Raw genomic sequence first — 12,331 nt, forward strand, 5'->3', positions numbered from 1 at the left:
CAAGTGCAGGAAGTTCTTAAGCAGGGAGTATAGACTTCTTTGAATGGGAGTATAGACCTCGAGTTTGCAAGGGACATAGTTGCTCACTGTGACCTCAAATCAGTGTCTGCTGGCTGTTTGTCCTCCATGGCCCCAAAGGGACTCCCCTACCTGTCCCTGCTTAGCCCACCAGAGGGAGAAAATTCGGGCTCTGGAGCCCCTGAAGGCCAAGCTGGTCACTGTGAATGAGGATTGCAATGAGAGGATCCTGGCCATGAGGGCTGAGGAGAGAGATGAAGTCTCCATGCTGAAGAAAGAGAAGATGAATTTGCTAAAACTCATTGACAAGAAGAATGAGGAGAAGATCTCATTGCAGACTGAGGTGAAAAGGGAGTAATGTGGTGCCCAACTCACTGAATTCCTGCCACCCCACCCTAGGGGTGACCTTGAGGCCTTTGGCACTGGCGTGACCCCCTGGCTCTCTCCACCCTTCTACCTGGAATGACATACAGAGCCACCACCTGCTCCCAAACCCCGCTTCCACATGTTGTCCTCCTCCTTGGCCCAGGACTGCCTCAGTGTGGCCCTCAGTGCTAGCAGAGTCCTACTCCTTGGCTGCCAGACTTTCTCCACAGGAGGAAGCTTCGGCACTTTGACAGGAACAACCAGTCTCCTCCCCTTCCTCCCTTTCTTGTTCCCAGGCCCTGGTAGGGCCGCCCAGCACCCACCCATCCGCTGTGGTGACGAGCTGTCCAGAGACGGCCCCTGACCACAAAGCCATCTCCCCAACAGGTGACCAAACTGAGGAAGAACCTGGCTGAGGAGTATCTGCACTACCTCAGCGAGAGAGATGCCCGCAAGATCCTCATCGCAGACCTGAATGAGCTACGCTACCAGCGGGAAGACATGTCACTAGCCCAGTCCCCAGGTAAGCCTGATGTGGGTTTCTGCCCTGCTGGAGGAGTCTGATTCTCACCACTCACTCCCATGTATTCATTGCTCCTGATATCTGCTCGTTCCATGCTCACTCCCAGTGAGAGATGTTCCTGCTGCCACCAGGGTCTGTGGATCTTCTGAGCTGGCCTGAGAATCACAGACTTCTTGTTTATGTAGGAAACAATCGCTGGCAGTTGAGGCAACCTAGACTACCCAAGGGCTGCACAGGCCTGGGACTCCATGTCCCGGGCTTCTCTATTTAAGCTCAAAATTCTACAGTGGTAGCATGATGGAAAGACCCAGTGGTTCCCATGCTGGGAGAGCCGGAAGACCTGGGACATGCCCTGAGGGACACTCAACCCTGTCCTGGGCTACAGGCCCCAGAGCCAGGGTGATGCGAGCTGGTGGGCCTCCTGGCAGGTGTCTGGGGGGAGGACCCCGTGAAGCTAACAGTGGCTCTGAAGATGGCCCGGCAAGACCTGACCCGCACACAGATGGAACTCAATACCATGAAGGCCAACTTTGGAGATGTGGTGCCCAGGAGGGACTTTGAAATGCAGGAGAAGACCCTCAAGGAACTGCAGGAGCAGGTGCTGGTGGGCAGGCAGGGCAGGGTAGGGCCACACAGGTGGGTAGCAAGGACCAATCACCCTGCCCACAGCTGGAGAGCCTGAGAGACGACTACGAAGAGGTCCGCAAGGAGCATGAGATGCTGCTGCAGTTGCACATGAGTACACTGAAGGAGCGGGACCAGTTCTACTCCGAGCTGCAGGAGATCCAGCGCACCTCCACACCACGACCAGACTGGTCCAAGTGTGAAGGTAACGCTGGCCCTTGGGGCCCTAGGGACTGCACAAGTGTGTGGTCTGGACTCCAGCTCCCTCCCCAACCCCTGCAGATGTGGTGGCTGGAGGACGAGATCGCTGGCACATGCTGGCCGAGGGCAAGAACAGCGACCAGCTGGTAGACGTGCTCCTGGAGGAGATTGGAGAGGGGCTGCTCCGGGAGAAAGACTTCTTCACTGGTCTGGTAGGGGAGTCCCTGGGCTCGGGGAATAGCCAGGCCTCACTGCTGAGAAAATTGAGGTTCTGGGGGAAAGATGTGGGGCTCTGCCCTGCTTGGTGGGGCTACAGCTGGGCCCAGAGATGAGCTGACATGGTTCCTTTCAGGGCTATGGGGAATCCATTCCCCCTTTCCTTCGGTTTGATGGCATGGTGGAGAACAAGAAGCCAACCAAGAAGGAAGTGGTAAAACTCCTCAAGAATGCCTGGAAGGAACGTATCACTGAGGAGCAGGTCAGATCTCTCCAACTGTTTTAGCCCGGCATGGCCGCCTGAGTCCTCCGGCGGTGGAGGGTGGATGCAGACAGGGGCGGGGGGTGTTCCCTCGAAGCACTAGGGAACTGGGAGGAAGGCCAACCAAGCAGTCTTCCCCCCACCCTGCAGAAAGAGAAGTTCCCAGATTTCTTCTTCAGTTTCCTGGAGCGCCACTTTGGGCCTGGTGATGCCATGGCCTGGGCTTACACCATCTTTGAATATATCAAGCTCTTCCATACCAATGAAGTCATGAGTCAGTTCTATGCAGTCTTGATGGGAAAGGTAAGCTTGGGCCTGGCTCTCTACCCTTTGTCCCCAGCATAGGCCAGCTCTGTCCCTATTCCTCTAGGAAACAGCAAGATAGTCAATGCTTCCTCCCATAGAGGAAAGAGAGTGTGTACATCAAGCAGATGGAGACCATAGCACAGCTGCTGAAGGAGATGACAAACATTGACAGCCAGAATGAGGGGCTACTAACCGTGGAGCAGTTAAGGTGAGAGACCAGTTGGGTCACCCCAAACTCCAGCCCAACATGCCGTCTGGCCTGGTTCCCAGTGCAGGGGGAAGGGGAGCCTGGTGGGAAAAGGCCAGAACCTCAAGGCATGCTGCCCTTCTGAGCACTAGTAGGACTGGCAGAGGGGTGCAGGAAGATGGGTAAGCAGGCCTCTGCCAGGCCCATCAGCCCTCATGTCTCCCTACAGTACTGTCCTCAGGAGCGCCTTCCCCTTTAAGAAGGATGAGAGAATTCAGGAGTTAATGGAGACAGCGGGCTGGCATCCCAGCATCAGCAATGCAGACTTGCTCGACTACCGCATGTTGTTTATGGAGGTGGGTCGGGGCCCAGGAACTTGCCCAGCCCCGACCTAGCCTCTGCCTAGACTCTAGCCCGTGTATCTTCACCCTGCCTTGTGGCCCCTTCCCAGGATGAGGAGGGCCAGAGCGTGCCCTTTGTGCAAAAGCTGTGGGAACAGTACACGGTGGAAAAGGATGAATACTTAAATGAGTTAAAGCAGGAGCTGGGCCTGGAACTGTGAGTAATCCTGGGGCCCACAGGCTCATCCAGTCATAGGCAAGTCCTGCAGGCTGGGCCACAAAGTAGCACCTCCAGCCCCTGGGTCTCCCTAAGCACCAAGCTTGCTGCTGGGCCTTACATACCACTCAAGCCTAGGAGAGGACATCCTGGGGTCTGGGTAGAGAGCAGAGGGTCAAGGTCTGTCTCTCTCTTTCTTTGTGGGACAGCAAAGAGGAGGTGACCCTACCCAAGGTACGTGAGGCCCTGATGAACATTGACCCCAGCCTGGACAAGCAGACCCTGAACCACTATCTGAGGCAGGCCTTCCAGCTCCCCATGACAGAAATGCCAGAGGAGGGCGAGGAAAGGGAAGAGGGCATTGTGACACAGCTCCAGACTGCACTAGAACAGCTTCAGATGAGTGACATTAGGCGTATGGGGCCTCGGGAGCAGGAACCTGCAAGCTAAGGCCACCGGAGCAGCCTAAGTGCTCCCATCCTGCTAACCTCTGATTGTTGTTATAAAATTCTTTGTCTGAACCCATGCTATTCTCTAGGTTATGCTGGGGAGTCAAGGGGAGGGGCTTGGTCCCTGCCTGGCTGTCCCACGACATGCATCAAAACACAACATATTCTGTTTGTGACACTTTATTGATGCTGAGGGGTGGGGAGGAAGCCTAGAAGTGTATGTGGGGCCAAGCAACCCCAGGTAGGGACAGAGCAGGTATGGGTCCTGGTCCCTACTGGGTAGGGAAGACAGAGTTGCCACTAAAGGCACAAGGGATGAGCAGCTGCCGGTACTCCAGGGGCAGGTGCCGCTCCACGAGCACATGCAGGGAGACTCGGTCAGTGACCAGGCCCTGCCTGCAGCAGAGGACAAAGAATGAGAGAATCAGCACCAGCATTCCCACACCCAGCACCTCCCTGCTTCCATCCGCTTACCTTCGCAACAGCAGCTCCAGGTCCTCTGGCCTCACAGTCTTGCGCCCAGCATGAGCAGCAAATACCTCCAAGTCTTCACAAAGATGCTCGAAGTACTTGTCCAGGCTGCCAGGAAGGTTGGGGTAGGACAGACTGTTCATGATCTGAGGGACTCCTCTCCTCAACCTAAATGTCAAGGACTCACCACTTTTCCACCATCTCCACAGCCTTCTTCTCCATGGGCATCTTAGCATAGAAGCTAAAGAGTTTTGCATAGTGGTTCAGTCCAGCTTTGTAGGGATCTTGACGGGGTCTGGAGCCAGGGATTCGGGGCCTGGGAGGAATCCTGGCCGACAGACGCTTTGGGAGTTCTGAAGGTAAGCTGGAGACAAGAAGTGAACAGAGTTAAGCTAAATGCTCCCTTAAGAGGCCCCTAATCAAAGATAAGTCTTGCTGGCTCCTGCCAAGATTGGGGTCCTTGTGCTCCTTGGCCAGCCTGGGCCTACAGTTCCAACCAATTCTGGGGGGCAATGGAGATGCAGGGCTATGTAGAAGCCTGGTCTTTCCCTGGGGACCTGATGCTCCACAAACTGGACACAATGTCCCGTCTCACCTCATCATACAAACCACTACTCGCTCAGGCCCATGATCCTCTGGCTATGGCACAGACACCCCTCCTCCCCTGCCCCACCACCAGCCCATTGCTACCTGTCCCATTCTGCTAATCCTCCTCCAGGAAGCCTTCTCTGACTACTTATTAGCCCAGGTACTTCCCCCTGGCCAGGCTCTTCTAAGCCCCTGCAAGCAGCACGGGATGACAGATGTGCTCTCAGTGACCCTGCCCAGCCCACCTCAGGGTGCTCTACTGGGTAACCTCTGCATATGTACAGGAAGAGTAATAACCCTATGGTGCCCAATGCCAACTTCAGTGCCTACCCCCTTCTAAGAGGCCCGTGTGGAACAGGGTCATGGGATCTTACACTGCAGTGCTTGGTGGTGGAGCTGGCTCAGGAAACTGAAGTCGCCTGGCCTGAAGCAACTCTGGAGTGCTGGGTGCCAATTGTGGACTTGCTGCAGAGGAAGCGCAGGGTTATAGGAGGCTCAGGCCTGACCATCTCACCCAACCCTGAAGGCCTGCAGCTCCCTTATCCTGTTCTTTGATGGTTCCATCTAGCTCCGGCCAAGCAAGGTGCCCTTCACAGAGTTTCCCTGGCCCCAGACTACCTGAGCCCAGAAACACAAGCCAGGTTAAGTCCCTCCTCCCAGGCCAGGAACACAGCTGTCACTTACCCACCCACTCCCTGATCCCTCCACTGGGCCCCTTACCTGACCTACCAGAGGTGTCTTCATCCTCTGAAGATCCTTCTGGCTCCTTGGCCTCAATAGCCCCCAAGGATCCCACTGCTTCTGTCACCTCTGTGTGTCCTTCAGGCTCTTCTGCCCTGGCAGAGTCTTGTTCTTCTGCTGCCTTCTCCACTTCCCTCACACTCATGCTTTCTTCCATACTTTCCTCTGCTTCCTCACCTACTCCATTCTGTAAGGGCTCTACGCCATCTTCTCCAGAGATACTGCTGGTGTTTGGAAAGCCCATAGCAAGGGCATCAACCTCCTCCACCTTTCTTGCCAGAAGCTGGGCTGGTTTCCCAGGACCTGAATCTAGGGAACAGAATACACACTAGCGAAGCAGTAGGCTGGGGCTGTAGCTCTGCGAAGGGTAAAGATGGAGTAGTAAAACCCAGCCTAGCCCATCAAGGAGGGAAGAAGGCCAGAGGCAGAACCAGGGCACTGGTTTGGAGTATCCTGGCCTGACACTGACTTTGCTATTGAATGAATGGATCAAGAGCCCTCCAAAGGGACTTGCGGGAGGGGGAGGGCATACCTATGGGCCTGAGGAGGGAAAACCACCAATGCCAATTCTTGCTCAAGCTAGGCTTGACTCCAGGGCGCATGCCCCACATACTCACGGTTGTTTTGAAGTCCAGGCCCACTGCTCCGTGTCCTGCGACTGGCAGCCCCCTCCACTTCTTTTGTCCCAGAGTGAGAGGGACAAGGCAGGGAGTGGTGTACACTGGGGGAATGGTCAGCCAAGGGCTGGGAGAAGGGCTGGGTGTCCTCCAACACTATGTCCGTTGGCACAGTAGCAACAGGAGTTCTGTGGCTCTCACCTGGAAATCAAAGGCCAGGTGGCACTCAGAATTTTGCCCACCTGCCGCTACCCAGTCACCAGGGCCTAAGTAGTAGGTCTATGAGTCTGCCCAAGTGGCCCTCAGAAAGAGAAGACTACTTAGCATTCAGCTTAATCTTCCTTCCATAGCTCTCCTTGCTTACCTCCCTGCTCCTCAGCCTGGCATTCCCAGGCTCCAGAGCTCAAAAAAGTGAGTTTGCCCCACTCAAACTGCTCACCCATGCCTCTATTCTCCACTTCTCAGTCAGATCCCTCTGCCAGAAACCCTTCTCTTGCCATGATGAACTTCATTTGTTTTCTGGAATCAGGCTCCCAGGTCAGCTCTGGCTGACCAGCTGATCCTGAAACTTAGCCCTTTTCAATCTTCCAATAAGCTCCAGCCACCATATCACACCCCTTTCCTACCCTCAGTCCTATAGCTTCTTCAAGGATACAGGGTTCTGGAAGACTGGACTAAGGAGGGACTAAGAGGGACTAAGAGGGACTGGACTAAGAGGGACTAAGATTGGACCCATAAGATAAGTGGCAACTTGTGGAAAGAAACCAGGAAGTCCTCCTAGATCTACTGGCCAGGACTGCTCACCATTCCTGACACAAAGGAGAGAGAAGCAACCCTGGACTCAACAGCACCTCCCATCAATCATGGGGTGGAAGATTTCCCCATCAACTAGAAGAGGAAAATCTCAACCTTACCTGGAGGAGCCACAGGAAAGGAAGTATCTCGCAGATCCTGCAAAAATGTATCCACATCTACCACTCGGCGAGTAGGAGGTCTGCGAGCTAAACCAGGCCTCTTCACTGATTGTGGCTGGACAGGCACGGCAAAGGTCAAGTTGAGAGAGCTGACGGGAGGGATAAGGCACAAAGGAAAGTCAGGTACCTGAGGCCTAACCCCCTTCCCCCGCTCCAGAAATTCCCCCCAACTCCCTTGGTGCTCTCTTCTCTTAGAACAGCCACCATGCTGGGGCATGGAGGAATATGGTCAAATTCCCTCCTAGTCAGCACCTCCTTTCCCAAACCTCTCTCCCAGCAATTCCCAGAATAAATAGGCAACAGCACCTGGTGAGGGAAGAGGCATCAGCATTCTCACGAGGCTCTACAGAAGATGTAAAAAGAAACCATAAGTTACCAGGCCTCTCAGGCCTCCTCAGTCTCTCCAGAGGACAGAGAGGGTGGCCACAGGTGTTGTCCTGGACCTCACCTTGGGAAAGATGCCCCCAGTCCATTCCTTGTTGAAACTCTGACAACCTCAGCCTCTGCTTCCTTCTGCCAGGAGCCAGCAGACCTGGAGCCAGGGTTGTGGGGGGCTCAAGTTCAGGAAGTTGCAGCTCCAGGCTACAAGGATGGAGCTTATCTCAGACAGACTAGGACACCCAATTCTGGCTCTCGGGGGCCCCCCAAGAGACTCCCTGACCAATAATGCCCCCAACAGCCCAGTCCAAGGGGAGAATTGACTGTACCTGCCCCGACTGCTTTCCCGTCTGGAAGGCTGGACAACCTGTGGTGATGGCACCAGCTTCACCACTGCCTCTGGCATCACAATGGAAGATTCTGGAGCTGTAGAAATAGCAAGGAGAGGACTTCCCAGGTGGTGCAGTTGGTAAGAATCTGCCTGCCAATGCAGGGGACACAGGTTCGATCTCTGGTCGGGAAAATTCCACATGCTGTGCAGCAACTAACCCTGACTGGCACAACTACTGAAGCCCATGCACCCTAGAGCCTGTGCTCTGCAGTAAGAGAAACCACTGCAATGAGAAACCCACGCACTGCAATAAAGAGTAGCCTGCACTTGCTGCGACTAGAGAAAGCCCACACACAGCAATGAAGACTCATTGCAACCAAAAATAAAGAGATAGCAAAGAGAGCATGAAGCTGGCAGGGCAGGCTACCCTAAATGAGGGATACCATGGGGCTGGAGCCTGATTCTCACTGCAGGCCAGTGCTTGCTCACCAGTTAGTATGATGTTCTTCAACAGAGTCCGGGGTGTCTGTTCCTCCAGGTGTCCACTGGCTTGAACACGGGCCAAACTGTCAACAGACTTTGGGGGAAAGCACCAATCACTCTGTTCTTTTGCCTTGAGAGTCCCTCCAGGTGGGCTCCAGAGCAGAGCTAGAACTCAAGGGCCCCCTGAAGGCAACCAGAGCCCTGTAGTGGTCAGTGGGTAGGGCACTTACCCTGGCTGTATGAGAACGACGCCTGGCAGTCATCTTTGTTTGACTCCTCAGCCTCCTAGAGGAAGGTGTTTCAAGCAGGTCTCTCTGGGCACTGTGTAAAGACCAGCAACGGTGAGAACCGTGTAGGAAAGGGGAACAAGGGGAATTAGAGAGGTATCTTCATCTGGGATCTTGGCTGAAGTCTTCTACCCTCAGGGACAGGGACCCAGAAACCACTTGCCCCTCCCATAGCTGTGTTCCCAGTCCTGTGTCAACAGGGTTGTGTATGAAAGGGAGCTGGAGAAGAATGGGAAGAGAAAGGAAATATGACGACCCAGCCAGAGGGAAGGGCTGAGGAGAACTTCACAGAGGTGACTTTGGCAAAATCAGGGGTTAACCACACTGATAAGCAGAACAACTTGAAGAGTATCCATTCTAGACATTAAAACAAACCAAGGATATTTAAAAAAATTTTTAACCTCTTAAGTACTCTTCAGGGTCGGAGAGCAACCTCCGTTGCTTCAGGGTCGGAGAGCAACATGGGTCACTCTAGCTTTTGCACTCTAATCCCCTCTCAGATTCCAGAACTACATAAATATTCCTATGGCACAACTCCCACCTCGTCACTCAGGTGTAAAACCTATAGTGAATGGTTTCTCATTGTCAATAAAGGAACTGCAGCGCCCTAGAATGTCAGCAGACGCCATCTTCCACACCCTCTACACCATGAGCTCACCACCGCCCTCACCCACTGACACTCCCACCACATCCAGCCAAATTCCCAGCTCCCTAGCAAAGCATCGTTCCAGTTTCTGCCTCCCGACTGCTACCCAGACTGTTCTCTCCAGTTCCTTTCCCATCTTTCAGCTGGGAACGAACCGCCTGGGAGGCAGTTCAGGGCAGATGCCTGGACAACTCTGGAAAACTGGCCTAGAGAACAGAGCAGAAGTCCAGATTCTGAGCAAATATCCTCCGCGTTCAAAAGCGCACCCCCCGACCCCCACAATGACTCCTGCATAATTAAGTTCCGAGGTCCTGAGCGGCCTGGAGGCTCACGGGTCGGGGCACAAACAGACGAAACCGAGCCCAGCGGCGAGAAAGGAGCCTGGTCTGAGTCCTGGGCTCTGCTCTTCTCCGGAACTCAGTTTCCCTCTCCCAACTGAGTCAGCGCGGGACCCCATCTCCCAGGGCCTCTGGGTTGCTCTTGTGCTGGGGCAGCGCCCTCACATACCCAGACCGAGTACTCCGGGCTCGCCGCGGTGTACGCGGGTCCGCTGTATCCAGCACCCGCCGTAGCAGTGTGCGTGTCGTAGGCTCGCTGTCAGGGCTGAAGTTGTCGGCCATCGCCTCAGTTGCCCACTTTTCCAACGGCTTGGGTATCCACAGCCGTCGCCTTCCCGCCGCCACATTTAAGCCAACTCTCGCGATGCTTCAAAATTAGGTCAACTCTCGTGAGGCAGCCGCACAGCCCCATGGGGATTGCAGTTCTAGTCCTGCAGCGGCCTTCTCTCGGTGTGTACAGTGGGGGTTGCAAACTGATTTTGCAGGCATCCTTACCTTGTGTGTTGTGTTCAATTGCTCAGTCGTGTCCAACTCTTAGCGACCCTGTGGACTGTAGGCCGCCAGACTCCTCTGTCCGTAGAATTTTCCTGGCAAAAATACTTGAGTGAATTGCAATTTCCTCCTAAAGGGGATCTTCCCAACCCAGGGATGGAACATGCGTCTCGTGAGTCTCCTGTATCTCCTGCATTGTAGGCAGATTCCTTCCCACTATGCTACTGGGGAAGCCCCATCCTTAAGCCTGAGCAAATATGGGCACCATTTGAACCCTCGGTTTCCTTAGGGTGATACCCACCTAATAAGGGTGTGTATGTAATGACTCAAAGAGATAATGTTTAACTCAGGATGTGACATATAATAAGCCAGGCCACCAAAAAAATAGCAGCTACTGTTGTTAGAATGTCTCTCATTCTCTTCTCCCTCTCCGAAGATGAGGAGAGACACATTTGGGCCTCTAAAAAATTACTGTATTCTATATGTGACCTAGTCAAATTTGCATTTGCCAACCCATGTGTCTGTATCTATCACAATAGATCAGTTTTCAGGCTAGGAGGCTAGTGAACTGTTTGTGATCCAGCAGAGATGTTAAAATTTCCAAACACAAGCAATTTTGAGATGAATTCCGGCTCTCAAAAGTTCTGTTAATATTGGATACTCTGTTACCATATTTTCACCAATTGATAGCCCCATTGCTCACCTTTCTTAAGTTTTAGTGGGAACTGAAGTAGAACTTGAGTTATGCATTTCCTGTGGAGTTTTCCTTCATGATCCTAAATTGAGTGTGAAGTATCAGATACTGGAAACAGGCATGGGCACATTTGTGTTTGTGTTTAAATATAGATTAAAGAAAATATAGGATTTTTGCGTCTCAAAATAAGAGAACTGCGGAGGAAAATCTACGCTGCTCAAAATAGCCTGGAGTTAAAACTCCCCTCGAGGTCCTCCACACCATTCTATACAGAATAAAGAACTTTCTCCCCTGAAGAAAGGAAATGAGCATTAAGATTGATTACGTTCAGCTCCCAGCTGATCCCAGTCTCTGGCCGGTCTCAGAAATTCCTTACGCCAGTTGTGGAAAGCTAACTAATCATAAATAATCATGAGGAAAAACAGACCCCCTCAAAATGATGTATCTCCACATATATATGTATATATGTTTTCTATATACCTACTCTCTTCTTGATTTAGCCCAGCAGCCCACTAATTGGACTGCTGCCCCTTCTCACCTTATTAAAGGTGATCTGTTCCTATAAAGTGCTGGTCTTGTCTTTTTTTCTCCGAACCTTGCCTTCTCTAGCTCCCTTACCTTACACCCTGTCATTTAGACCTGACCTTTATGATGGCTTCCCTTGTGGCTCAGCCAGAAAAGAATCCACCTGCAAAGTGGGAGACCTGGGTTTGATCCCTGGGCTGGGAAGAACCCCTTCAGAAGGGAAAGGCTACCCACTCCAGTATTCTGACCTGGAGAATTCCATGGACACCATGGGGGTCACAAAGAGTCGGACACAACTCAACAACTTTCACTTTCACTTTCTATGTTACCTGACTTAATTTGCTAGCCCTTTGCAGGCACTTTTCCACTATCACTATCAACCTAAGTAAAATATTTATTATTTGTAAAGTCTTGAACTGGATGATACACATGTTTTTCTTTCTTTTTTTTTTTTTTTAATTTATTTTTTTTTATTTTTCAGTGGGTTTTGTCATACATTGATATGAATCAGCCATAGAGTTACACGTATTCCCCATCCCGGTCCTCCATCCCACCTCCCTCTCCACCCGATTCCACTGGGTCTTCCCAGCCCACCAGGCCCGATCACTTGACTCATGTATCCCACCTGGTCTGGTGGTCTGTTTCACCACAGATAATATACATGCTGTGATACACATGTTTTTCACATAAAAACCTTTAATGTTTTTTCACATAATAACCTGTTCAAAACAATTTGAGAACAAGCTTACTCTGGCATTGTATTGTTTGCATAGATTGTCCTTACTGTGTTTCCATGATTGATTAAACTTTATACTTGTGTATGTGTGTTAGTCACTCAGTCGTGCTGGACTCTTTGTGACCCCATGGGATATAGCCCACCAGGCTCCTCTGTCCATGGGACTTCCCAGGCAAGAATACTAGAGTGGGTTGCTATTTCCTTTTCCAGAGGATCTTCCCAACCCAGGGATCAAACGCGGGTTTCCTGCATTGCAGGCAGACTCTTTACCATCTGAGCCACGAGGGAAACTTTGTGACTTTATATTTATTACTTGTCAA

At 52.3% G+C, this 12,331-nt stretch overlaps 2 protein-coding genes across 3 annotated transcripts; one reads left to right on the top strand and one right to left on the bottom strand.

The window, feature by feature from the left end:
* Window positions 1–281: 281 nt before the first annotated feature.
* On the top strand, window positions 282–3,752 carry TSNAXIP1 (translin associated factor X interacting protein 1). The gene is made up of 11 exons (XM_065920538.1): window positions 282–361; window positions 772–907; window positions 1,336–1,505; window positions 1,577–1,736; window positions 1,814–1,944; window positions 2,085–2,210; window positions 2,361–2,513; window positions 2,615–2,724; window positions 2,933–3,059; window positions 3,155–3,261; window positions 3,471–3,752. Exons 1-11 carry the CDS (start codon window positions 284–286, stop codon window positions 3,709–3,711), a joined length of 1,539 nt encoding a protein of 512 aa, XP_065776610.1. The 5' UTR covers window positions 282–283; the 3' UTR covers window positions 3,712–3,752.
* A 122-nt stretch (window positions 3,753–3,874) lies between these two features.
* CENPT (centromere protein T) lies at window positions 3,875–10,302 on the bottom strand. Of its 2 annotated transcripts, none has more exons than XM_065920537.1 (13): window positions 10,060–10,302; window positions 8,524–8,614; window positions 8,300–8,387; window positions 7,809–7,905; window positions 7,550–7,683; window positions 7,408–7,444; window positions 7,042–7,190; window positions 6,128–6,328; window positions 5,499–5,819; window positions 5,144–5,234; window positions 4,369–4,545; window positions 4,185–4,289; window positions 3,875–4,106 (listed from the first exon to the last, which is right to left on the bottom strand). In XM_065920537.1, the coding sequence occupies exons 2-13, from the start codon at window positions 8,554–8,556 to the stop codon at window positions 3,983–3,985; spliced, it is 1,557 nt and encodes a 518-aa protein (XP_065776609.1). In that variant the 5' UTR covers window positions 8,557–8,614; window positions 10,060–10,302; the 3' UTR covers window positions 3,875–3,982. The 2 variants fall into 2 exon arrangements, with proteins under 2 accessions (XP_065776609.1, XP_065776607.1); XM_065920535.1 differs by lacking the exon at window positions 10,060–10,302 and adding an exon at window positions 9,734–9,908.
* Between the last annotated feature and the right edge of the window lie 2,029 nt (window positions 10,303–12,331).

This window comes from Muntiacus reevesi, chromosome 2 (genome assembly GCF_963930625.1).
Source record: "Muntiacus reevesi chromosome 2, mMunRee1.1, whole genome shotgun sequence".
NCBI lineage: Eukaryota > Metazoa > Chordata > Mammalia > Artiodactyla > Cervidae > Muntiacus > Muntiacus reevesi.